The sequence below is a fragment of the Staurois parvus genome, unplaced genomic scaffold, assembly GCF_062004578.1.
Source record: "Staurois parvus isolate SC_StPar_1 unplaced genomic scaffold, SC_StPar_1.0 ptg000552l, whole genome shotgun sequence".
Lineage (NCBI taxonomy): Eukaryota > Metazoa > Chordata > Amphibia > Anura > Ranidae > Staurois > Staurois parvus.
This window is the reverse complement of record NW_028318348.1, coordinates 642,990-670,769: the sequence shown is the minus strand read 5'-3', so window position 1 is coordinate 670,769 and position 27,780 is coordinate 642,990. Positions and strand designations below refer to the sequence as shown.

At 43.7% G+C, this 27,780-nt stretch overlaps 1 protein-coding gene across 1 annotated transcript in view; it reads right to left on the bottom strand.

Annotated features, from left to right (window-relative positions):
- Positions 1 to 388: 388 nt before the first annotated feature.
- The window catches only part of LOC149450999 (uncharacterized), an 85,402-nt gene continuing 58,010 nt past the window's right edge, over positions 389 to 27,780 (bottom strand). Inside the window, exons 13-15 of the mRNA XM_089691148.1 lie at positions 19,900 to 19,959; positions 13,077 to 13,272; positions 389 to 1,608 (exon numbers count right to left, since the gene is read on the bottom strand). Coding sequence (XP_089547274.1) covers positions 1,490 to 1,608; positions 13,077 to 13,272; positions 19,900 to 19,959 — 375 coding nt within the window. The 3' untranslated portion in view covers positions 389 to 1,489. The remainder of the gene's footprint in view (positions 1,609 to 13,076; positions 13,273 to 19,899; positions 19,960 to 27,780) is intronic.

The following is a 27,780-nucleotide window of genomic DNA, read 5'->3' as shown; positions in this document are numbered from 1 at the left end:
AAATAAACGTATTAATTAATAATATAGTGCAGCGCTAAATAAACCAACCTCATATCATATAAATAATCAACATATAAAACTGAAAAAGTGATGCAAAATACTATATAAATACAGTGCTACAATGTGCTCCAATATAAGTGTTCAAATCCTGTGTGACCTGAGGTCCTGATGGATTTTCAGAACCTGTGCCTTATAAATCAGTCAATATGTGTGATATAATATATAAATCAACCCCTCAAACAAATATATAAATAAACCACACTTCAAGTGACCAGTGCAAAAATGTGACCAAACTAATTCAGATGCAAGATTTCAAATATATATATATATATATATATATATATATATATATATCAAAAATATATATATATTCCACTCAAAAATAAGGTATGATATGAGGTTGGTTTATTTAGTGCTGCACTATATTATTAATTAATTCATTAAAAACAATAGTTTATTCGGATCCAGTGTGTCAGTACATGTCAGTGTGTCACATGGTATTAGTGTTGCTCCTCCTCCAAGCTTTCTTGGGCCCAGTTGATTGTGGTGGCTGGTGATTGGCAAGCCAGGACCCCACAGTAAGCAAAGAATCCAGCACCGAGCCGCCATTTTCATCCATCCAACATTACGCCTCTGGGCTCAGAAACTGCTTCTACATCATGTGACATGTCACCCCAGCAATGGCGCTGAGCATAAAGCCCCATCCACCATATTACGAGAGCTCCAAACTGAGGAGTTGAGGTTGGTGTGTGGCATGTTCTATCCTCAGGTTCCCAGTGGAGGTGCAGAGAGAAAGCATTGGAGCAGTGGCTTTCCCTATTTTATTGACCTGCATTCACTGCCTCCTGGGACACTGTCAGGAACATTTGTTTTCCAGGGACAGGCCTAAATGATAACCTTACATTTATCGTATCATACACATATGATATGGCCAAAAAAGCTCAAGCATGACTGCTCCTTTGCACAAAGCCAGCTCCATAAGGACTTGGTTTAATGAGTTTGGTGTAAAGGAACACAAGTGGCTTGCACAGAGCCCTCACCTTAACCCTACTAACACCATTTGGTTTAAAATGGAACACCAAGTGTGAGCCAGATCTTCTCATCGAACATCAGAACCTGACCTCACAAATGCTACTTTAGCTAAATAAGAACAAATTCCTACATACACACTCCCTCTAAAATCTTGCAGAAAGCCTTCCCAGGAGAGTGGAGACTGTCGTAAGCACAAAGAGGGATGGACACCATATTAATGCCCATGGTATTGTAATGGGATGTCTAGCAAGCTCCTATAGGTATGACGGTCAGGTATTCACAAATGTTGACAATAACACTTAGCTTATTTTTGTTTCTCTCTTCTATTAAATTATGGATTAGTAACAGGAGGAAGTGAACAAGGACACACAAAACACTATCAATTTCATTTGACTCTACAGCAAGCACGGTTTGTACAATTTGGTTGGCGACATTGGGCTTTGGTGAAGTTATTTTCCTATTGCCATTGTACTTGGCTGCTTCGCCGGCTCTCTACTGGTGATGTTTTCTGCCTCACCTTCATTAAAACTGGATTGTTCTGCAATGGGGAAGCCACATCGGGGGCCTGTGATCCATCTGAAAGAAAGAGGAAACAGTCCAGATAACAATATGACAACTAAGCATTTTAGATTTACGAGCCCCAGATTTCTGTGAGAGCGTACAGTCCTCTAAGACAAAGCCTAGGCAGCAATCTGCTGGAGGAACATCACATATACAACTGTTACATTTAATTAATTTATTATCTGCTTTACATCATGGAAACCACTTCCTGAATGGTAACCTAAGCAGCAAGAGCTAGAGAAGCACATAAATGGAAATGGAAAAACCTGGAGGAGCTTCAGACAGAGCCTCTGATTGGTCCCACAGATCAGTCCCCAAACAGCCTTTAGCAAAATCTACAGGGCCAACTCCTTGGCAATGGTTACATGTCTGGAAATGGCTGGAAACTTCTCATCTCTATAACATAGGTCTCCAAACTTTCTAAGCAAAAGGTCCTGTTTGAATTCCTTCAAACTGGAGGGAGGCCTGTCTGTGGCCAGTGAGAGTAGAAAATGTCTCAGGTTTGGTGGTCAGTGGGTGTAAAAAGATTACATAGGACCAGTAAGAGGAGAAACAGCGTACCATCATTGGTATTAGTGGATGCCCTATAGTTGGTGTGGGAAGGATAGCGCCCCATCGTTTCTGTCAGTGGAAGGAATAGTGCCCCATCATTGATGTCAGTGTGTTAGGGATCTGGGTATGACCAGAAATGTGTGGGAACACAGGCGTAGTCAGAGCTAGAGAGGTGGAATGGTCAGGCAGGCCGTTAGGTACTGTACAGGGCGCGGGGTCTAAGTCCCAATCTGCTTATTCACCAGGGCCCCTGATGGTGGGGATGGACTTGGAGCAGACTGAGACCAGGTTGCGACCCCTGAGTATGTCCGGCAATGGTAAAGAGCGTCGTCAGAGGTGTGCGGGGAAAGGAGCCTGATGTGAAGAGGCTGGCAGACCTGGTAACAGGGACAGATCCATGCGGGATGGATGGATGGATCGTCTGGGTAGCGTCAGGCGTAGTCAGGCAGGCCAGGTCAGCAACGTGCTTGCAGCGAGGTACCGGAGGAGCAGGCAGAGAATAGTCCGGGTCACAAGCCGGGTTCAGTAACTCATGGGCAGCGCGGTACAAAGGATCAGGCAGAAGGATGGTCAGGCAAGCCAGGGGTTAAACAGGAGATGATCAGCAGAGGTCAGGATCAAAGCAGGGTCAGCAACTAGGCAGATAGGCAGGAACACAGGATACCAAGTACAGGGGCTCATGGGAAACAATACACCAAGGCCCTGACTGCAGGTCTGGCCATTCCTAAAATACGCCTCCTGCAATCAGCCTCAGGTGATGGCTGATTGCAGGAGTGAGCTTCTGGTTGCTGAGAGCACCCGCTGGCCAGCCCTGGTACTGCAGCCCACACGGCAGGTGAGTCCCACCACCAGTGGTGAATCCATTCCTGACACAGTGGAAGGAAGGGTGCCTCAACATTGGTGTTACCAAACAGTGCCTTGTATCATCGGAAGGAACAGTGCCCCAATGGCCAGATAGAGGCAAGAAAATGGCCAAATCAGGCCCCAGGCTGCACTTTGGAGAAGAAGTACATAAGGGGAGATGTTCTGTTGTCTAAGTGAAGAACTGGGAGGACTGATTAGATTCCTTGAGATAACACACGCAGAGTGAACAGGACAGGGGACAACTCTGATTTTCTGTCAGGATCAACGGGTATTTTTTGCTTTTATTTTGAACAGATATGATAAAACACATTCAATGGCATATTTAAAGCTGAATTCCAGGGCAGGGGCGGACTGACCATTTAGGAACTCGGGCACTGCCCGAGGGCCCAGGGCAGTAGGGGGCCCCATGAGATGCCCCTGGTACCTTTTCATAGGCTTTTTTGGGTGTGGTTTGAGTGTGGGCGAGGACACAGTGGCCCCATGATCCCCTGTTGCCCGGGGGCCCCATGAGTTGTCAGTCCACCCCTGCTCCAGGGACAAAAAATTTATCCTAAATACTTTCCTCAATAGCTACAATCAGCAGCACCGCTGTATCCAGGCAGGAACGGTTGCAGCAGGTACTCAATATAAAATCTGACAGTGAAGATTCCCATATCCACACTCTTTGCATGTATGGGAAATTGACAGATTTTCAATTTTTGATCTTTAAAATTAAAGTAGTGCCAGAGACAGATAATCAGGCATTTAGTGATGTGTGTATGTAGCTTTAAATAGCTTTTGGAAAACTCCAGGAGCCTCAAAACAAGAGGCATTCAGTTACTGACCAAGAATTGAACCCATCAAATAAAGATGTATAGATAAACTCTAACTAGCAACTGACTATTCCCAGTAAGTGAAGTATGGTCTGCTCCTGTGTCAAGAAGTCTCGAAGACCTCTTGGGGAATATGTGAATACTTTGGCCATGACCACCTGGTAGCATATGTCCAAGGTTTTCCACTACCTGACTCGTTCTTTATATATAGGGTGACCTTTCATCATTGGCAATCTGTTCACCACAGTTATGTGATTAAGCTTTCCTAACGTCTGCCAATACTGTTGACCAATTATGTATTTGCTACATTGTAAATTCCAACACAATATTACCAAAGCAAGCGTTCCTAAAAAATGGCTGTGAGTGTAAGTGGGTGTTGCAGCGACCACCGGCTGGGAATCAAAGACATTCAAAGCAAAACGTATATCACCAGCACACCAAGGATCTCCAAAGCGGGTCCAAAGCTTTATTCAGTGATCAACATCATAGTTACAGAAGCAATTTTAGAGCCACGCAGGACCCCTTCATCGGGCATGTGACATGCTGGATTAACCACTTCCCGACCGGCCGTTGCATATAAACGGCCGGACGGTGGCAGTGCAGGGTCGGGTGGCCGTTTATAAATGGCCTCCCCACACCCTGCTTGTGCGCGCTCCCTGGGAGCGCGCAGCACCGCGATCCGGTGCCCGCTGTGTCCTCCGGACACAGTGAAACACCAATCATCGGACGGGACCTCTGTACGAGGTCTTGATCATGTGATCACTGATTGGCCAATCAGTGATCACATGCAAAGCAGTAAGCAAGATGTCACTTGTGACATCATTGCTTACTACGTGTGAAATCTGTGAATGATCACAGAGGTCACATGGTACAAGGCTATTCACAACAGCATTGTACCATGTGACAAGCTGTGACCAATCACAGCTCACTCAGTACTTCTCAATGAGTGCAAGAATGCAGACAGAGAGAAAGAGAAATGATTGCTTTTACATCCTATATGGGTGTAAAAGCAATCAGTGTAAAAAAAAAAAAATCCTCATCACCCCCCACAAGTAGTACAGTGTCACCATGGTGACACTGTACTGCTAGGGTGACAGTATGTAAAAAAAAAAAATAATAATAATAATATAAAAAAATAAAATAAAAATGTAAAAAAAAATGTTTAAAAATTATAATTTTTGGTTATAAACTAATTTGGATTTTTTTTTTACTAAAAAGATAACGGAATAAATTTTGGCAAAGATTTATGATGAAATATTATTTATTTGCAAAATGTTATAAAAAAAACACTTTTTTTCAAAATGTTTGGACTTTTTCATTTACATAGCAAAAAAAATAAAAATCCCAGCGGTGAATAAATACCACCAAAATAAAGCTTTATTTGTGTCAAAAAAATGGTAAAAATTCATTTGGGTACAGTGTTGCATGACCGCGCAATTGTCATTCAAATTGTGATAGCGCTGAAAGCTGAAAATTGCCCTGGTCAGGAAGGGGGTAAAAGTGTCTGGTCTGGAAGTGATTAAGGGGTCCTGCATGGATTTGAATCGTTGCTTCTGTAGCTATGATCTGATCACCAAATAAAGCTTTGGACCCGCTTTCCAAACTAAATCTTTACAGCGCTGTGTGCTACAAATGAAGTGTAATGAATCATTATGTGGCCCTATACAAAATACATAAACAATATCTAAATAAAATAAAAAGAAGAAAAGTCCACCAAATTATATATTCTGTGCCTCTGCGTGGCTCTTATAAGAAAGTGCGTGAAAGCTATTCACAAAAATTCAACGTGCTTCTGTGCAATCTTCAACAAACATCACTTTGTGTTCTTGTGAAACTTTCCAGTGCTCCTCCACCACCAACACAAAGAACTCATCAGATAAATATGACCACCCACTATGCTCTCATGCACACTGGACGTTTGATATCATTGTGTAAAGTCACGTTAAAAACGTGAGTTGTTCAAGGTTTTTTTTAGCGTTTTTGCATTAGCGTTTAGCATTTTTTTGAGTTTTTTTTTACCAAAAAAAGTAAAACAAAGTCCAAAAACGCTGGTTTGCGGCATTTTACCACGTTTTGCCTCGTTTCTCAGTGTTAGAGCATTTTTACAGCTAAAAAACTCCTCTAGAAACCCACTAGTTCTGGGTTTTTTTTCCAGCCTAAAAACATCCAAGCCAAAAAACGTTGATTCCAGTCTATGTGTGCATGGACACCTAGGATAACATGCTGGGGATGGACACATAGAAGAACATGCCGGGGATGGACACATAGGAGAACATGCTGGGGATGGACACCTAGGATAACATGCTGGGGGTGGACACATAGGAGAACATGCCGGGGATGGACACATAGGAGAACATGCCGGGGATGGACACATAGGAGAACATGCCGGGGATGGACACAAAGGAGAACATGCCAGGGATGGACACAAAGGAGAACATGCTGGGGATGGACACCTAGGATAACATGCTGGGGATGGACACCTAGGATAACATGCTGGGGATGGACACATAGGAGAACATGCCGGGGATGGACACCTAGGATAACATGCTGGGGATGGACACCTAGGATAACATGCTGGGGATGGACACCTAGGATAACATGCTGCGGATGGACACATAGGATAACATGCTGGGGATAGACACATAGGATAACATGCTGGGGATAGACACATAGGAGAACATGCTGGGGATGGACACATAGGAGAACATGCTGGGGATGGACACACAGGATAACATGCTGGGGATGGACACATAGGAGAACATGCTGGGGATGGACACATAGGAGAACATGCCGGGGATGGACACATAGGAGAACATGCCGGGGATGGACACATAAGAGAACATGCCGGGGATGGACACATAGGAGAACATGCCGGGGATGGACACCTAGGATAACATGCTGGGGATGGACACATAGGATAACATGCTGAGGATGGACACATAGGAGAACATGCTGGGGATGGACACATAGGAGAACATGCTGGGGATGGACACATAGGATAACATGCTGGGGATGGACACATAGGATAACATGCTGGGGATGGACACATAGGATAACATGCTGGGGATGGACACATAGTAGAACATGCTGGGGATGGACACATAGGAGAACATGCCGGGGATGGACACATAGGAGAACATGCCGGGAATGGAGACATAGGATAACATGCTGGTTGTGTTGGACACATAGGATAACATGCTGGGGATGGACACGTAGGAGAACATGCTGGGGATGGACACGTTGGATAACATGCTGGGGATGGACACGTAGGATAACATGCTGGGGATGGACACGTAGGAGAACATGCTGGGGATGGACACGTAGGATAACATGCTGGGGATGGACACATAGGAGAACATGCCGGGGATGGACACATAGGAGAACATGCTGGGGATGGACACATAGGAGAACATGCTGGGGATGGACACATAGGAGAACATTACGGGGATGGACACATAGGAAAACATGCTGGGGATGGACACATAGGAGAACATGCCGGGGATGGACACATAGGATAACATGCCGGGGATGGACACATAGGATAACATGCCGGGGATGGACACATAGGATAACATGCCGGGGATGGACACATAGGAGAACATGCCGGGGATGGACACATAGGATAACATGCCGGGGATGGACACATAGGATAACATGCCGGGGATGGACACATAGGAGAACATGCCGGGGATGGACACATAGGATAACATGCCGGGGATGGACACATAGGAGAACATGCCGGGGATGGACACATAGGATAACATGCCGGGGATGGACACATAGGAGAACATGCCGGGGATGGACACATAGGATAACATGCCGGGGATGGACACATAGGAGAACATGCCGGGGATGGACACATAGGATAACATGCCGGGGATGGACACATAGGATAACATGCCGGGGATGGACACATAGGAGAACATGCTGGGGATGGACACACAGGATAACATGCCGGGGATGGACACATAGGAGAACATGCTGGGGATGGACACATAGGATAACATGCCGGGGATGGACACATAGGAGAACATGCTGGGGATGGACACACAGGATAACATGCCGGGGATGGACACATAGGAGAACATGCTGGGGATGGACACCTAGGATAACATGCCGGGGATGGACACATAGGATAACATGCCGGAGATGGACACATAGGAGAACATGCTGGGGATGGACACACAGGATAACATGCCGGGGATGGACACATAGGATAACATGCCGGGGATGGACACATAGGATAACATGCCGGGGATGGACACATAGGAGAACATGCTGGGGGTGGACACACAGGATAACATGCCGGGGATGGACACACAGGATAACATGCTGGGGGGTTTACTGGCTATAGAAAAAAAGTCAAAAGCCAAAAACAGCAGCTGTAAAAACGTCCCGTGTGCGTGAGGGCTAAAGGTCTTGTTATTTATGTGTGGCACTGTCCACCACTTGTTTGAATTGGGTATTCAAAGAACTTTTTTTTTTTTATTGTTTATTTATGTTGTATAGGGCCACATAGTGATTCATTACACTTCATTTGTAGCACACAGCGCTGTAAAGATTTAGTTTGGATTTGTAGAGTGCAAGAGCACTTTGATTACAGCCGCTCTCTTGTGCATATGTGCCTCCATCCTAGCGCACGTGTATAATATAATACATTTGGACTCGCTTGGGAGATCCTTGGTGAGCTGTTGACATACTTTTTGCTACATTGTAAATACCACTGCTACAAAACATGTAGTGTGCGCTCTAATAAACTAGAGTTTCCCATGCGTGTCAATAAACTTCCCTGTTTTCCCACTATAAGACTTGACTGTATTCCACAACATCATCAATGTAACTGTGAACGATGTGCTAAATCCTCTACAACATAACCTCACAGCACTACCAATGTGACATACAATCAGCTTGAAGATGCACAGATTTATAATAATGTTTGTCTTCTGCAATGAACCCTTGGTCATTGGGGTTGTCTACATTATAAACCTGTTGCTGCACGCTTAACACGTGGTAAAAAAAAAAAAGTTATAATCCTATACCCACAGTTGTTCCAGAGGAAGGCAAAAAAATCCAGCAAAGCACGATCCAATTTGCTCCTGCATGGGGAAAACATTCCTTCCTGATCCCCCGAGAGGCAATCGGATATTCCCTGGATCAACTTTACCTATAAATGTTATATCCAGTTATATTCTGTGTATCCAAGAAAGAATCCAGGACTTTTATAAAGCAATCCACTGAGCTGGCCACAACCAACTCTTGAGGGAGTCTATTCCACGTTTTCACAGCTCTTACTGTGAAGAACCCTTTCTGTGTTTGGAGATTAAATTTCTTGTCCTCCAGAAGTAAAGAGTGCCCCCTTGTCCTCTGTGATGACCTCAGGGTGAACAACTCTACACCGAGTTCACTATATGAACCACTGATGTATTTATACATGGAGATCATATCCCCCCTTATGTATTATACATGGAGATCATATCCCCCCTTATGTATTATACATGGAGATCATATCCCCCCTTATGTATTATACATGGAGATCATATCCCCCTTATGTATTATACATGGAGATCATATCCCCCTTATGTATTATACATGGTGATCATATCCCCCCTTATGTATTATACATGGAGATCATATCCCCCTTATGTATTATACATGGAGATCATATCCCCCCTTATGTATTATACATGGAGATCATTTCCCCCCTTATGTATTATACATGGAGATCATATCCCCCCTTATGTATTATACATGGTGATCATATCCCCCTTATGTATTATACATGGAGATCATATCCCCCCTTATGTATTATACATGGTGATCATATCCCCCCTTATGTATTATACATGGTGATCATATCCCCCTTATGTATTATACATGGTGATCATATCCCCCTTATGTATTATACATGGAGATCGTATCCCCCCTTATGTATTATACATGGAGATCATATCCCCCCTTATGTATTATACATGGAGATCATATCCCCCCTTATGTATTATACATGGTGATCATATCCCCCTTATGTATTATACATGGAGATCATATCCCCCCTTATGTATTATACATGGTGATCATATCCCCCCTTATGTATTATACATGGAGATCATATCCCCCCTTATGTATTATACATGAAGATCATATCCCCCCTTAATCTTCTCTTCTCAAGAGAGAATAAATTCAGTTCCTCTAATCTTTCCTCATAGCTGATCTCCTCCATGCCTCTTATCAGTTTGGTTGCCCTTTTCTGTACTTTCTCCAGTTCCCCAATGTTCTTTATGTGAATTGGTGCCCAAAACTGAACTGCATATTCCAGATGAGGTGTTACTAATGATTTGTATCGGGGGAAATGATATCTCTCTCTGGAGTCTATAACTCTTTTAATACAAGAGAGAATTTTGCTCGCTTTAGAAGCCGCAGCTTGGCATTGCATGCCATTATTAATCTTGTGATCTACCAGAACCCCCAGATCCTTCTCCACTATTGACTCCCCCAGTTGTACCCCCCCCTAGTATGTATGATACATGCATATTCTTAGCCCCCAAGTGCAGAACCTTACATTTATCAACATTAAACCTCATTTGCCACATAGTTGCCCAATTACACATAGCATTGAGGTAGGCTTGTTAGTTGGAGACATCCTGTAAGGACGTTATTCCACGGCACAGCTTGGTGTCATCTGCAAAGACTGAAATGGGATTTATAATCCCAGACCCTATATTGCTTATAAATATATTAAAAAGTAAGGGTCCCAACACTGAACCTTGGAGTACACCACTGACAACACTGAACCTTGGGGTACACCACTGATGACCCCAGACCATTCAGAGTATGAATCATTAACCACTACTCTCTGAATATGATCTTTTAGCCAGTTTTCTACCCATTTACATACAGATTGTTCCAAGCCTGTAGACTTTACCTTACACATTAGCTGTGTGTGGGGAACTGTGTCAGACGCTTTTGCAAAATCCAAGTATATTATATCCACCGCCACCCCTCTATCCAAGTATACCACGTCCACCGCCAACCCTCTATCCAAGTATACCACGTCCACCGCCACCCCTCTGTCCAAGTATACCACGTCCACCGCCACTCCTCTGTCCAAGTATACCATGTCCACCGCCACCCCTCTGTCCAAGTATACCACGTCCACCGCCACTCCTCTGTAAAAGTATACCATGTCCACCGCCACCCGTCTGTCCAAGTATACTACATCCACAGCCACCCCTCTGTCCAAGTATACCATGTGCACTACCACCCCTCTGTCCAAGTATACCACGTCCACAGCCACCCCTCTGTCCAAGTATACCACATCCACGTCCACCCCTCTGTCCAAGTATACCACGTCCACAGCCACCCCTCTGTCCAAGTATACCACGTCCACCGCCACCCCTCAGTCCAAGGTTTGCTCACCTCCTCATAAAAAGAAATCAGATTTGTTTGACAACTTCTGTCTTTCATGAATCCATGCTGTCTGTTGCTTAAAATATTTTTTTCCATCAAGAACTCATCTATGTGGTCTTTTATTAAACTGTCCAGTATCTTCCCAACTATAGAAGTTAAACTAACAGGTCTATAATTACTTGGTAAAGATTTTGACCTCTTTTTAAATATAGGCACCACATCCAGCAGTACTATGCGAGTCATTAAAGAGTCCCTAAAAAATGGCTTTGAAATGACGGAGCTCAATTCTGTAAGGACCCGTGGGTGTATGCTATCCGGTCCAGGTGCTTTATTCTGTCTAAATATTTCTAGATCATATCAATTGTGAGCCAATGTGGATCATCTGGAGCTGTGTCAGTACCATGCCCATTATGGACAAGAGCTCCCCCATGCTCCTTTGTATACACAGAGCGAGCTGAAGAAGGTAATAATAAATTTGCCTTCTCTTTGTCCCCAGTCACCCACTCTAGATTATTTTGTAAAGGGCCTACATGCTTGGACTGGACCTTTTTACTATTAATAGATTTGAAGAATTTTTGGGGGTTTGTCCTGCTATCTTTTGCAATCTATTATTCGTTTTCAATTTTTGTGACCTTGATTGTCTTTTTGCATATTCTGTTATATTCTTTGTAATGTTTAAATGATAATAGCGTTCCTTCATTTTTATATTTAAGAAAAGCTCTTTTCTTATTATCTATAGCTTTTTTAACTTTGCCCGTAAGCCACATACAGTGGGTCTGATTTTTAGCCTTTTAAACTTGTTGCCCATGGGAATATATTTTGCAGAGTGTTCACATACAGACTTTTTGAAGAACTCCCATTTCTGTGTTGTGTTCATCTATGCTAATATTCCATGCCAGTCTCAGCCTTAGAAAATTAGCTCTCTTAAAGTTGAGCATTTTTATTTTTCCTATATGTGCTTGCTGTTTTCAGCTAACAAAAGAATCATGTTATGGTCACTGTTACCCAGATGTTCTTTTATATAGACATTCGTAATAAGCTCTGCATGGTTTGAGATTACCAGGTCCAGCAGAGCAACATTCCTAGTTGGGGCCTCTATGAAGTGTACCATAAAATTGTCCTGTAGAAGGTTTATACATATTTGCCTTTTAAGTGTTCCTGCAGTACCATTACTTCAGTCAATTTCCGGGTAGCTAAAATCCCCCATTATTATCACTGCCCAAGTCCTTGCAGCCCTTTTGATCTGTGCGAGTAGCTGAGTCTCCACCTCCTTAATAACACTGGAAGACCTGTAACAAACTCCAATGATTACCTTTGTAGTACGCACCCCCATGTGCAGTTCCACCCATAATACTTCAGCCTCATCACACTCTCCATCAACTAGGTCCTCTTTCACACTCACTCTGAGATCACAGCTTATGCTCATTTCTTATTCAATTATATTTCTTCCATGATTCTCCCATCATTGATGAGAAATTCATTTGTTTTTCAAAAAATTTCCAACATGCCCAATCAATCAAATTTGATGGTCACAGAAACATCGGCTGTTTCTGTGGCCCACTAATGGTGCGAAATTTGAATGAAAATTCTTAGAATAGATTCTCTAAAGAAAATTTTTTCAGAATTCAACCCGTGCATGGTCAGCTTTAGAGAGGGTGCAGTGACTACAGTGACAAAAGCAGGATGTGTCTTTAATGGATAAGGGTGCTAAGGGTCAGAACAGACCCAAAGCACCTGATCCATTGGAGGATTTAATAAAGATTTAAAACATTAATTTTTAAACACTTTCTGCGTAATAATCTTGTGTTATTCTTTGAACATAAGTCAGACTTCAGTTATTATTTTTCTAACCTTCCTCCTGGGTTCGTCTCTTTGCCTCCGTGGTCTGTTCCTGTGTTTGTTTTGAAGTCTCTGCGGCCTCGTCGGTCGATGGATTGTGATCCACAATCTGCCTCCGTTTCTGCAGCAAACAGCTAAGCTCGTTGTCTTTGGCTTTACGACTGATTCTGCGGCGGCTCACTCTCCGTAGCGGCTTCCTTGCTGAATTCTGTAAGAAAGGTTTAAGGAGTCGCTGCACCCAGAAAAATAAAGTATTGATCTTATAAATGAGACACTTTTTTTACTGCATTTATAACCATGCTCGTTTCCTGTGGGGTGAGGACAGAGGGGGGGGAAAGGGTACCATGCCTCAAGTTCCACTTTAAAGCGGAGTTCCAGTCGTTTTTGTGTTTATTAAAAGTCAGCAAAAACTGTAGCTGCCGACTTTTAATAAAAACACACACATCTGTCCCAGGATACAGCGATGTGCTCACCCGCACCATCCCTTCTCTGCCTCCTCTCTCCCTGGCGCTGGCATCTCAAATGTGGGCACCGGGTTGTGACAACTTGCGGCTTCACAGCCGGGTGCCCACTGCGAAAGCACAAGTCTTTCTGCACCTCCTGATTGGTCCAGCAGCTTCTAGGACCTGTGAGGTGTCCCAGAAGACTGCAGGGGGAAGGGGCGGTGTGGTAGCACCCAGATATTGTTGATTTCCCCTTTAAACTGTAACATTTCTAACAGTATCTGCTTGCAAGGTTTTTGGCTCATCTTCCCCCCTCCCTTATTTCCTGTGAGTATTATGTTGTACCAGCTCTTAGCTGAGATTCTTATCTGCAGCTGCTGTCCAAGGTTATTCTGCAGAGTTTAGAAAGCCTGTTGAAAGTAATAGACAATGAAAGAAGAAATGTATGCTTTGTGACGTAATCATTGGTATATACGCTTGTAAGAAGTTTTCTATAACTCACTTAGCAGATGAGAGCATAAGCCACCTGTTGAGTCAAAACAGCGCTGTTTTTAATAAATCATTTGTTTTCATCAAGTCCGTGTCTAGAGTTCTCTGGTTTGCCAAAATTGCTACTACAGCGGGAGGAGCTTCCAACTTGGTTCACAGCAGTGAACTGTGCCGGAAATGGGATCGGGTACCTGTCAAAACCAGCTATTCGCTCCCCCCCAAAAAAGTGCCAGATGCGGCAGTGGAGGGGGGAGGAGGCAGAGAAGCGAAGCTTCCCCTTTTGGGCCTTTAAATTGTACGTCAAGGCAAACAAATATATGATTGTTCATTTGGATAGAGTGAGGCATGGTGGAACCCTTTTTCTGTGTCCCATCTGGGGAGATTGAGTCCTCTATTCGTCATGGTGAATGCTTTCACCAAAACTGAAAGTTAGGGAGGGTAAAGTGAGGGTAAGTCTTCCAATGACGATACCTGTCTTGGTAATAACAGTGTATGATAGGAATTCCTTTAATTATAGAAACATTACTTCTTATTTCGTATTCTGTCTCTTGATCAGGAAATTTAAGGGAAATCTTTCCTATGGGGCACAAATGGCAAAAAAATAGCCTGAAATGCTTTTAAACCTTTACCCACTGTATCCAAAACTAAAATCCAAGATGGAGTGGCTGGATCTCTTGACAGGCCACTTTCCATCCACTGATACTTGCCTTCCTTACCCACATGGAAGAAAAATATATTTGAAATATATTTTAAAAATATTCTTCCCAAATATATTGACATATATTTGAAATACTACGATTTTGGCCGTATTCAATATATTTCAATATATATACTGCATGTTGAAATGCGTTTTTTATATATTACAAAATATATGAAAAATATTTTAAAAAATATATACATATTTTAAATATATTCTTCAGATTTTTTTTAACATATAAAAAAGTCATTTTAACATATATTTTTACATATATTTGTAAATGCATTCCAAAAATGTAGATTAAATGTATTTTTAAAGACATACAGTATATTTGAAAATTTATTTTTAAAAATACTTTTTCATATATTTTGTAATAAAAATGCAGTTCAACATACAGTATGTGTGTGTGTGTGTGTGTGTATATATATATATATATATATATATATATATTTATTTATTGAAATATATTTTGAAATATATTGAATATGGCCAAAATTGTAGTATTTCAAATATATGTCAATATATTTGGGAAGAATATATTTAAAATACATTTTTCTTCCATGTGGGTATGCTCCCTCAATGCTCCAATATTATGTCAGAACCAGGGGCGGACTGACAACTCATGGGGCCCCTGGGTACTAGGGGATCATGGGGCCCGTGTCCTTACTCAAACTCAAAAAAACCTATGAAAAAGGTACCAGGGGCATCTCATGGGACCCCCTACTGACCCGGAGCCCTCGGGCAGTGCCTGAGTTTCCAAATGGTCAGCCCGCCCCTGGTCAGAATACTGAAGCTAGTCCCTGTGTAAGCTCTTTGCAGGATGCAGTCAGAGCTTACACAGAGTTACGGTTATTACCTTCTACCCACCCCATGTGACAGTGTTCAAGCCTGGTGTTTGGCTACTCAGCAAAGCATCCTGGGAGAAGAGGAGAAGGTTTTCCCATACCTAGAAGTATAAGGTATCTTTGAGTGCTTCGACAATTGAACAGAATGGCAAACTGCAACAAAGATGAGCATCAGGAGGGTAGGGGACTGTCAGGGCAAAGTGACAAATAACATCTATACCTACTTTTTATGTTTTTATCTATATATACTGTGTGTACTGTATAATAAATTTTTTATATACTATACATCCTACAGCAGACCTTGCACTGCAAGGAAGGTCTACTTACGAGGGGCAACTAAAAAGTTATCGGCCTACCCATGAAGCATTTGACTTAGCCCAATTTTATTTTTACTACTTATAGTACATATCTTTGCAAGGTTCCATACCAAATTTCTCAAATTTTTCTTTGTTTCAGTTATTGAAGACTGAAGCGCAGAAGGTCATCATGGTCTAAAAGATGGCGAAAGCGAGCAAACGTGCTGTTATCCAATACCTGCTGTCTGTCGCGTTTGTTTTCAACAGTCAACATTCTCGGGACCCACTGATTTGACACTTTGTACATGTCCAGCACTACTGTTAAAATGTGTCCAACACGTTCCTGGGATATGCCCACTTTCTCTGTCACACGCCTGTCTGCCATTACGAGATCCTGGATTGCTGTGATGTTTTCCTCTGTACAAGCAGTTGCTGGCCTTCCACTGCGATGGGCATCTTGGACAGAGGGGTTCCCCCTCTTGAATTCTGCCAACCACTGTTTAATGGTGGAATAGGAAGGGGCATCCTCCCCTAATGTTTCCATCATGTCCTTGTGGATGTCCAGTGGTGCCCGTAGCGAAAAGAAATGAAAGAGAAGAATAGCGCAGGGCAGACATGACACGGTGAAGAGGGGAAAAAAAACAGGAAAGGGTTAAGTTAAAGGGGAAGGGTTAAAACAGGAAGGTTACCTGATTGGTGATAGTAGCACAGGGTGGGATCATTGATGATTGTGGGGGAGTGTTGGGGGTTGGACGATCCAATGCTGGTATAGCAGCTAAAGAGGAAACTTCCCACCCGCCCTCCCCTGGGATGGTTTTTTTGGGGGTCTTTTTGTGCTTGATTGGTTTAGTTTTGAGGGCAGTTGTTGGTCTTGGGAGGCAGCAAATTGTTTTGAAGAAAAAGTGTATGGTTGGGATCCATCTATGGTATGGTGTGCCCGGGTGCATTCCAGTTAACTGGAAGGTGGAGGTCTACACTGCGGAAGGTGTGTCTTTGTCTCCGAGTCGGTGCGTTGCGGCTGGAGGCCTAGTAGGAACATTAAGGTTAAGGTTCCGCAGGGGGAGATCAATATTGTTTTTGGTGCCTTCCTAGACCAACAACTCATCTTGTAGGTTTATGTATGTTTCTGTTTTAAGCAATGTTTTCTGTGATTTAAGTGGAATTGTTAATAAAAGGCCTTGAAGGCCATTTTTTACTCCAACAATGTGTGGTCTCCTTTATTGGTGGAGGGAGTGTTTGGGAAAAAGGGGGGTTTTCGAAAGTTAGGTTAGTATGGTTTAGTGCTTTAGCATTTGCCAACACATCTCTTCTACACTAGTCACTCCTTCCCTTTTTCAGCAGGCATTGGATAACAGCACGTTTGCTCACTTTCTCCATCTTTCAGACAATAATGACCTTCTGCGCTTCAGTCTTCAATAACTGAAACAAAGAAAAATGTGAGAAATTTGGTATGGAACCTTGCAAAGATATGTACTATGAGTAGCAAAAATAAAATTAGACAAATGCTTCATGGGCAGGCTGAGAACTTTTCAGTCATCCCTCGTATTACCCAAGGACTTCCCTCACTTTCCCAAAATGCTGCACTAAAATTTGAAAACAATTAAAAACTTTAGGTAACACAAAATCAACTAAAGTGGATCTAAAGCTGCAGATATTTACCTCCGCTCCAACTCGACATCAATGAGATCCCTCGCTAGCTCCGACCTCTTCTCCCAGGCTTCTTCCAGGTGCCAGGTCTATGGCCATCTTTCCAGTGCACAGGTATCATGCCAAGAATGTACCTTGAGGTACGCATTAGGAGCTCAGTGCACGTTGTACGGCGGATAGCGAGCAGGCAGGTACGTTTATTTTATTGCAGAAGAGATAACGTCTCTTCTGCAATAAATGGCCTGCCTGCTTACAGTGAGTTGTTTTAACGCTTTCGTTCCATTTCAGTATACTTACCTTGCCCAGTGATGTATTTAGGTTCTGTGCTGCCCTAGGCAATACAAAAATCATCTGCCCCCACGGACACCAACCAACACCACCCCTCCCCCACCCGGGAGAGACTTCCATTACCCCCCCCCTCCCGGTGATAGAGAGAAAGACACTCATCTTCACAGCCTCAGACTTCCCCTGGAATGAGAGTCAGGCACTACATAGACCATCAAGCAGCCTACAGCCTCTCTTGGGTCCCACCTGGTTCCCATGATGTGCATGTCCCTTCTTTCATCCTTCTTCTGGGGGAGGTGCTGCCCCCCTGAAAAATACCGCCCTAGGCAAGTGCCTTGTTTGCCTTGTGGTAAATACACCTGTGACCTTGCCCCTCTCTTTCATGCTGCAGTTTGGTGACATCACCATCCGTCTGATGAGATCCTTAGGAATGCTGATTAGTCTAAATCAGGCGAGAGGACACCCCAGCACTGTGCTGAAGCTTCTTTAATTAATTTGAAAATTCTCCCTGACTGTGCCCATGCGGCAAGGGTTGTCTGCTCATTTATTACAGGGGAGAGTAAGGTCACTTTTACTTACCTGTTCCTCTGTTCCCCAGTGTGTATATATATATATATATATATATATATATATATATATTTTTTTTTTTTTTTTTTTAAACATATTGAATATGGCCAAAATTGTAGTATCTCAAATATATGTCAATATATTTGGGAAGAATATTTTTAAAATATATTTAAAATATATTTTTCTTCCATGTGGGTAGGGGTGAAGAGAAATACTCAGTACTTTTAGATATGGGGAACAGGGGACTCATTCCCCTTCCTCCTCTGTGACAGTGCTAGTACTTGAAGATTGGCCATTTAGACGCCCAGTGGTATCAATCTATAGTGAGTCCTCTGTCTTGTGTAGTTTCCAGGTCAGGCCTTGACCTTACACAAGGCCAGTGCCGAGAGCGAACATGCCAAATTGCATCCCCCAAGATGTATGGGCATTATGTGTCAGCAAAAATCCCTTTCCCCATAAAAACTCAAGCAATAATCTGCATGTTTACCCTCTAAATAATAATTCCCTCTCTTCCTAGTACAAATCTGCCCCCATGCTGAAATCCCCTCCCAGCACAAATCCCCCCCATCCCCCACAGCTCAAATCTCCTCTCTCCCCATATGCCTCCATCACACATCCCCCTCAAAAAATGTCACTCTGCCCCTCAGATTTCCCCTCTGAGCACAAATTCTCTTCCCCCACTCCATCCCCCTCCCCAGCACAAATTCCCCTCCCCCAATCCACTATCCTATCACAAATCCCCCCCCCAAAAAAAAAAATTCCCACCCTAGCACAAACCCCCTCCCCCCTACCAAATTACCTTTTTTAGAACAACCCCCCCCCAATTTCCCCTCCCAGCACAAATCCTCTTCCCTCATCCCAAATCCCCCCAAATCACCACTCCCCAAGTTTCCCCTCCTAGACCAATTCTTACCCCCTGCTGCCTCCAAATTCCCCCTTCCAACACAATTCCCCCCCCCCAATCTCCTTGTGGTGCTCCCCCCCAACTCACATGATGCCACGTTGCCCAGGGCAGCCACCCTTCCTGCTTACCCCTTGTCCCAGCAATGCAAAAGGCTGACTCTCTTTGCACTCAGTGGCCAAGTGGAGCACCAGGGGATCAAAAAGTAGGTGAGTATGGCAGTTGGTGGGGCCATTACCCCGTAAACCTGTTGTTTTGACCTACATGTACAAAGCAAGGTTCCCTTTAAATTCACATTCTTAATATACTAAAGCCTTTTTAAGCAGGTTATGAGCTTGTACTTATCTTTCAGAGCACTCAGGGTCCTAACTATTCAGGGGTTTCAAATGTGCTTCCTACAACCCTCGCAGTCAGGAAAAGGTGGTCCATTGCCCCAAGAATTGCTAAGGCTGTGCAAGTTTCAAAATGAAACCTGGAAGCTGCCATATACATATTTTGCGCCTGGCTTTTGGGACTTCCAGGGGATTTAGAAGCATGCAGAACATACATAGCTGCTTGTGGGATTATGTCAGAATTAAATGTATAGAAAATGTTGGGTTTGCTTTTAAGCCGATCAACATTAAGCTGACCTCGCATTCACATTAAACTCAATTCTCGATACTCACCAGCAATACTCCCTGTAATTCACTAATTATGCTCTTCCGTTTGTTCACAGCAGATTCTCTCTAAGAGTAGAAAGGGCAAAATGGTTCATAATTCAGACACAAAAATGCAAATTCCATTTGAAAGCTGTGGATTAATGTAATTTACCTTCGGAGTTGGGGGGAGGGAATTACCCCGAAAAAAAAAATCAAATGGTGTGGACACTCATAAAAATTTTAATTACAGTAAATGGAAGGAAAGTCATAGTACTCATTGATTGCAAACACAAAAATTTCAGTTCAATAAAAAGAGATATTGTTACACTATTAATAGATATAATTTTTATTATTATTTTTTCTTTATTAATTACATGTATTATTTTTTATTGACCTATATTAAATGTATCATTATTATTCCTATATGTTGTAATATTAATTTGATACCGAGTTTCACCCAGAAATTAAATGTTTATTAGCAGTTAGCAATTTTTATGAAGAGCATCACAGCAGCACCATACCACTAAGAAAGCTGAAGAGACCCTGTCACCAGCACATTCATGTTAACAAAAATCTTCCCATATGATTATTTGGCCATTTAATATAGTTTAAGCATGATATGGCAGTCTCTGACCCTCTCTTGTATCATGTCCGCAGTCTCTGACCATCTCCTGTATCCTGTCTGCAGTCTCTGACCATCTCTTGTATCCTGTCTGCAGTCTCTGACCATCTCCTGTATCCTGTCTGCAGTCTCTGACCATCTCTTGTATCCTGTCCGCAGTCTCTGACCATCTCCTGTATCCTGTCTGCAGTCTCTGACCATCTCTTGCATCCTGTCTGCAGTCTCTGACCATCTCCTGTATCATGTCTGCAGTCTATGACCATCTCCTGTATCATGTCTGCAGTCTCTGACCATCTCCTGTATCCTGTCTGCAGTCTCTGACCATCTCCTGTATCATGTCTGCAGTCTCTGACCATCTCCTGTATCCTGTATGCAGTCTATGACCATCTCCTGTATCCTGTATGCAGTCTCTGACCACCTCCTGTATGCAGTCTCTGACCCTCTCTTGTATCATGTCCGCAGTCTCTGACCATCACCTATATCCTGTCTGCAGTCTCTGACCATCTCTTGTATCCTGTATGCAGTCTCTGACCACCTCCTGTATCCTGTATGCAGTGTCTGACCCTCTCTTGTATCCTGTCTGCAGTCTCTGACCATCTCCTGTATCATGTCTGCAGTCTCTGACCATCTGCTGTATCATGTCTGCAGTCTCTGACCATCTCCTGTATCATGTCTGCAGTCTTTGACCATCTCCTGTATCATGTCCGCAGTCTCTGACCATCTCCTGTATCCTGTCTGCAGTCTCTGACCATCTCCTGTATCCTGTCCGCAGTCTCTGACCATCTCCTGTATCATGTCCGCAGTCTCTGACCGTCTCCTGTATCCTGTCTGCAGTCTCTGACCATCTCCTGTATCCTGTCCGCAGTCTCTGACCGTCTCTTGTATCATGTCCGCAGTCTCTGACCATCTCCTGTATCCTGTCTGCAGTCTCTGACCATCTCCTGTATCATGTCTGCAGTCTCTGACCATCTCCTGTATCCTGTCTGCAGTCTCTGACCCTCTCCTGTATCATGTCTGCAGTCTCTGACCCTCTCCTGTATCATGTCTGCAGTCTCTGACCCGCTCCTGTATCCTGTCTGCAGTCTCTGACCATCTCCTGTATCATGTCTGCAGTCTCTGACCCTCTCCTGTATCATGTCTGCAGTCTCCGACCCTCTCCTGTATCATGTCTGCAGTCTCTGACCCGCTCCTGTATCATGTCTGCAGTCTCTGACCATCTCCTGTATCATGTCTGCAGTCTCTGGCCATCTTCTGTATCTTGTTTGCGGTCTCTGACCATCTCTTGTATCATGTCTGCAATATTCATTTGATATTAAGTTTCACCTGGAAATTAAATGTTTATGAGCAATTTTTATGGGGAGCATCGCACCAGCACCATACCTCTAGGAAAGCTGAACAGACCCTGTCACCAGAACAGTCATGATAACAAAAATCTTCCCATAAGTTTATTTGAGCATTTAATGTAAATTATGCATGTTACAGTGCCCTGAAAAGGTATTCATTCTCCTTGAAATTTTCCACATTTTGTCCTGTTACAACCAAACACATAAATGTATCATGTCTGCAGTCTCTGACCATCTGCTGTATCATGTCTGCAGTCTCTGACCATCTCCTGTATCATGTCTGCAGTCTTTGACCATCTCCTGTATCATGTCCGCAGTCTCTGACCATCTCCTGTATCCTGTCTGCAGTCTCTGACCATCTCCTGTATCCTGTCCGCAGTCTCTGACCATCTCCTGTATCATGTCCGCAGTCTCTGACCGTCTCCTGTATCCTGTCTGCAGTCTCTGACCATCTCCTGTATCCTGTCCGCAGTCTCTGACCGTCTCTTGTATCATGTCCGCAGTCTCTGACCATCTCCTGTATCCTGTCTGCAGTCTCTGACCATCTCCTGTATCATGTCTGCAGTCTCTGACCATCTCCTGTATCCTGTCTGCAGTCTCTGACCCTCTCCTGTATCATGTCTGCAGTCTCCGACCCTCTCCTGTATCATGTCTGCAGTCTCTGACCCGCTCCTGTATCCTGTCTGCAGTCTCTGACCATCTCCTGTATCATGTCTGCAGTCTCTGACCCTCTCCTGTATCATGTCTGCAGTCTCCGACCCTCTCCTGTATCATGTCTGCAGTCTCTGACCCGCTCCTGTATCATGTCTGCAGTCTCTGACCATCTCCTGTATCATGTCTGCAGTCTCTGGCCATCTTCTGTATCTTGTTTGCGGTCTCTGACCATCTCTTGTATCATGTCTGCAATATTCATTTGATATTAAGTTTCACCTGGAAATTAAATGTTTATGAGCAATTTTTATGGGGAGCATTGCACCAGCACCATACCTCTAGGAAAGCTGAACAGACCCTGTCACCAGAACAGTCATGATAACAAAAATCTTCCCATAAGTTTATTTGAGCATTTAATGTAATTTATGCATGTTACAGTGCCCTGAAAAGGTATTCATTCTCCTTGAAATTTTCCACATTTTGTCCTGTTACAACCAAACACATAAATGTATTTTATTGGGATTTTATGTGAAGACCAACACAAAGGGGCACATAATTGTGAAGTGGAAGGAAAATGATAAATGGTTTTCAAAATTTTTTACAAATAAATATCTGAAAAGTATTTGTACTTTTCAGATATTTGTATTCAGCCCCTTTACTCTGATACCCCTAACTAAAATCTAGTGGAACCAATCGCCTTCAGAAGTCACCTAACTAGTAAATAGGGTACACCTGTGTGTAATGTAATCTCAGTATAAATACAGTTGTTCTGTGAAGCCCTCAGAGGTTTGATGGAGAACATTAGTGAACAAACGGCATCATGAAGGCCAAGGAACACACCAGACCGCAAGGACAGGGAGGCTGGTCAGAGTTGATGGGAAGATGGATGGAGCCAAATACAGGGCAATCTTAGAAGAAAACCTGTTATAGTCTGCAAAAGACTTGAGATCGAGGTGGAGGTTCACCTTCCAGCAGGACAACGACCCGAAACATCCAGCCAGAGCTACAATGGAATGGTTTAGAATAGGGGTCTCCAAACCTTTCAAACAAAGGGCCAGTTTACTGTCCTTCAGATTTTAGGAGGGCCGGATGGTGGCCATCTGGTGTAGAAAATGTCCCGGGCCCAGCATCAGTGGCCTCAAACATGGCCTCAAGGTTGGTGGTTGGTAGGAGGAGGAGAAGTGCCCCATTGTTGGTATTAGTGGGTGGAATAGTACACCATCATTGGTATCAGTGGAAGAAATAATGCACCATTGTTGGTGTGAGTGGAAGGATCAGTGCCTCTGTCAGTGGGAGGAATAGTGCCCCAAGGGTCAGATAAAGGCAAGCCAAGGGCCGCATCTGGCCCTTGGGCCGCAGTTTGGAGACCCCTGGTTTAGATCAAGTATAATCATGTGTTAGAATGGCCCAGTCACAGTCCAGACCTAAATCCAATGGGGAATCTGTGGCAATACTTGAAAATTGCTGTTCACAGACGCTCTCCATCCAATCTGACAGAGCTTGAGTGATTTTGCAAAGAAGAATGGGCAGAAATGTCCCTCTCTAGATGTGCAAAGCTGGTAGAGACATCGCCAAAAAGACTTGCAGCTGGAACTGTAGCGAAAGGGAGTCCTACAAAGTATCGACTCCTCCCAATACAAATGTACAGCAATCCCAATAAAATACATTTACGTTTTTGGTTGTAACATGACAGAATGTGGAAAATTTTAAGGGGTATGAATACTTTTTCAAGGTACTGTAGGTCTGTTTGGCAGTGTGGAGACAGGAATTGTATTTTTGTAGAGGAGATTTATATTGGTCGAAGTCATGCTGGGACTTACGCCATAGATGCTCAAGAACGTTGTAGCAATCGTGCACACAGAGATGGACGCGGTCATCCATTTTGCTCCAAACCCTCCATCTTGTATCTCTCTCTCCCTCTTTCCTTATCCCCCCTCCCTCTCTGTTGAGTGACATGTGGTCTGTTTGATGCAGAGTTCAAAAAGACATCAAGGCCCAGCGGGAGAGCTCATGGCTATAAACCCCAATTAGCCTGGAACCCATATGTCTGCGAGACTCTTGCTGGAAAAGTATCGTAAAGCCATAAACCAAGTCCTTCACTAAGTTCAAAGACATTGCAGAAAAGCCATAAAGCAGATATCACATTCAAGACCCACTTTCCCCTATGATTACATATCTTGGAATATGAGAGACTTACATAAAAACCAGACATATATTCAGACCGCTCACTTTAATACAAGCCGCCTGATAGGTTACACCCCCTAGCTGACAGCTACAGGAGAGCAGAAAATTATATCTCCTCAACCATCCCAGCAGGTATGTCATATTTCATATCTAGACGTTCAGCAGATGATTCTGCGTATTAATCTACTCGTGGATAGAATGTTATATGTATCCAGGGAAAGTTATTGCCCTGATATCAACTTGTGAGGGATTTAGGTCCTAGCTGGGGTCTCCATCTACACCTCCCTCCCCAAATAAGGCGATTGGTTCTCTGCTTCAGGGAGACACCCTGCTGAGTTCCTAGAAAATCTAAGCTAAGCTGAGTTGAGCTAAGTTGAAGATTCTCCCTTTTAACATCAGAACTAACTTTGGGAGATAAAGCACCCTTTTGGCTCAGGAAACTTGATCTGCTTAAACCAGGACTTTTGGCAAGTACTTTATCTATCTAAATTCCTTTCAGTTATCTCTTTGCTGTGTTATTGCTCTCTGTATATTTATATATATATATTGGCTACATCTTTTTCTGTAAATATTTTTATTGCACCCTTTTTACCTTTTAGTAATAAATCTTACTTTCTGAAAATGTGGAACTGTTTCTAAAGCTCTTTAATGCAAACTAAGAACCCCTGTCTCTGAAGAGCGCTACTGTGTGTTTAAACCTCTGGATAACCTGCCTGCGGTGACAGTGGTATACAGACAATTATTCAACCATCGTAGTGTTATTGCTGATATTGCCGAATTTCCTCTTTCTCTGTACAAAAAGGCGGTGCTGGCAGTGTGAAGTTTTAATTGCATAATTAACCTGACCCAGTAACAATCGCTCCCAGGCTGCAGGTACACAGATTGTGGTCCATTAGCTGGAAAATCTTTGTGCAGGGTGCAGCTGCGCGTGGCATTGTTACACACGTGACAGTGCGGTTTTAGATTGGCTAGTCCTTCAGTCACGAGTTTGGTGAGAAGGGCTGGGGATTTCACAGTGAGCTGAACTGAGAGGAGCACATCTTCAAGGGGGCCACATCAACTCTACTAAGGGCCACACCTGCTTAATTCCATATTATAGCATTTTGATGCTTAATTCTGACCGGCCTCCCCTTCAGTATTGCACAGTTGTACCGGCTCCTCTCCTGGACTGAAATGGCTTCCTCTGATTTCACTGCACACTGTGAGCTTCTCACCAGGTGCATTAGAATCTACAGCAAATCAGACAAAGCTCCGCCTCATTTCCTGGATGGAGGACACCCAGCAACATCCCCAGTCTTACTGTCCTTGTCCCACCCTTTTAATTCAGTCCTTTAAATAATGAAGGTTCAGCATCACATGTGGGCGTTACCTAGGGTGACCTGCAAATACAGTCAGTATAGGAACAGCCACTCCTCCAGAATGAGCTCCACCCATCAAGGCATTTTGATATTGGCATAACTCATTTCAAGAGCCAGCCCACTGCTTGCAGAGGAGTGCTGAGGCCGGGTGCTGTGTAGTTTTCAGGAAGCTATGTACAGCATCCTGCCAGCCCCTCCCACCAGCCATGATCTGCCTGCACTACATAAAGAAGCACAGAGACCTATTGATGATGTCACTTTGTCTGAAATAAAGTATGTAATGAAAACAGAAAGATTTTAGTTAACAATTCCATTACTATATTGTTGAGGGGGGTGGGAGGGACCAGAGAAGGTAACATATCAGCAGGTTAAACTTTAGCTTTTATATTATAATGAAATTGCAAATTACAATTGCATCAACAATATTTTATCCCAGAGAAAGGGGACATACAACATTTCCGGAGGGATTTTGGTGCAAAATTATTTAAGGATGTGTAACTTATCAACTGGAGAGCAGCTGGGAATGTGACAGACCCAACCGGGACAGAGGCTTTTGGAGGGGACTGCAGGTTAGTCTCATGCCTACCAGGGGCGGACTGACAACTCATGGGGCCCAGAGGCAATTGGGGATCATGGGGCGCCTGTGTCCTTGCCCAAACTCAAAAAAACCTATGAAAAAGGTACCAGGGGCATCTCATGCGGCCCCCTACTGACCCAAGGCCCTCGGGCAGTGCAGGAGTTTCCAAATGGTCAGTCCGCCCCTGATGCCTACCGACTGTGGGCCCTGGCATCTGAGGGGGCTTTATTCTATGGGAGGTGTGTGCCTGGGAGGACCTTTGGAGTAGTTTTACTCCGGATTCAAGTCCATGTCTCCCCGAAAGACTCTAAGAACTGGAGGACCCAAATACAAATTTGGGGCCTCTGTGCCCAAACCAGCATTGACTGTTTCACCCCCCCCCCCTCCTAGACTTAGAGACTCAAAGCAGATGTTAATATAATCAGCTCAAAACAACCTGATGCTGAGGTCTCTTATTAAGTCTTATTAAGTTAATTGAGTCACCCGGTGTTTCTGTCAGTTGGCTAATCCTCCATGGGGCCCCTGAGCAATAGGGGATCATGGTGCCCCTGTGTCCTTGCCCAAACTCAAAAAATCCTATGAAAAAGGTACCAGGGGCATCTCATGGGGCCCCCTACTGACCCAGGGCCCTCGGGCAGTGCCCGAGTTTCCAAATGGTCAGTCCGCCCCTGGGTGGAGCTCATTCTGGAGGAGTGGCTGTTCCTATACTGACTGTATTTGCAGGTCACCCTAGGTAACACCTGGTCTGGTGTCAACTTTAACTCATTATCTAATCAGCGTGGGATGTTTATCCCAATGCGTAATATTTGTTTTTATTGCTCTTGTGGGGACTGCCCCTATTTCTGAAGTGTATAAAAACCTGTATCTCTCTTCAATAAAGAGTTCTAAGCTAGTGTCGCCTAGTTCTTGGGTGCAATGCCCAGCTATAATACTTTGGTCCTGTGTCCCAGCGGCGAGGAAGCAAATCTCTGACGGCAATCCGTCACAGGGATCATATTAGTTTTTGTTACCTTTAGACCATTAAAAGCCACAGAGAAGGAGCGAGAGGGCCGCATGCCGCCCAATAAACACCAGGCTGACATGCAAGCTCAAGGACCAGTCCACTTTCCTTTTTTAAATGACTTTTTTTTTTCTTTTGAATACCTTTTTAAATACAGCCGGTGTGTAGATTAA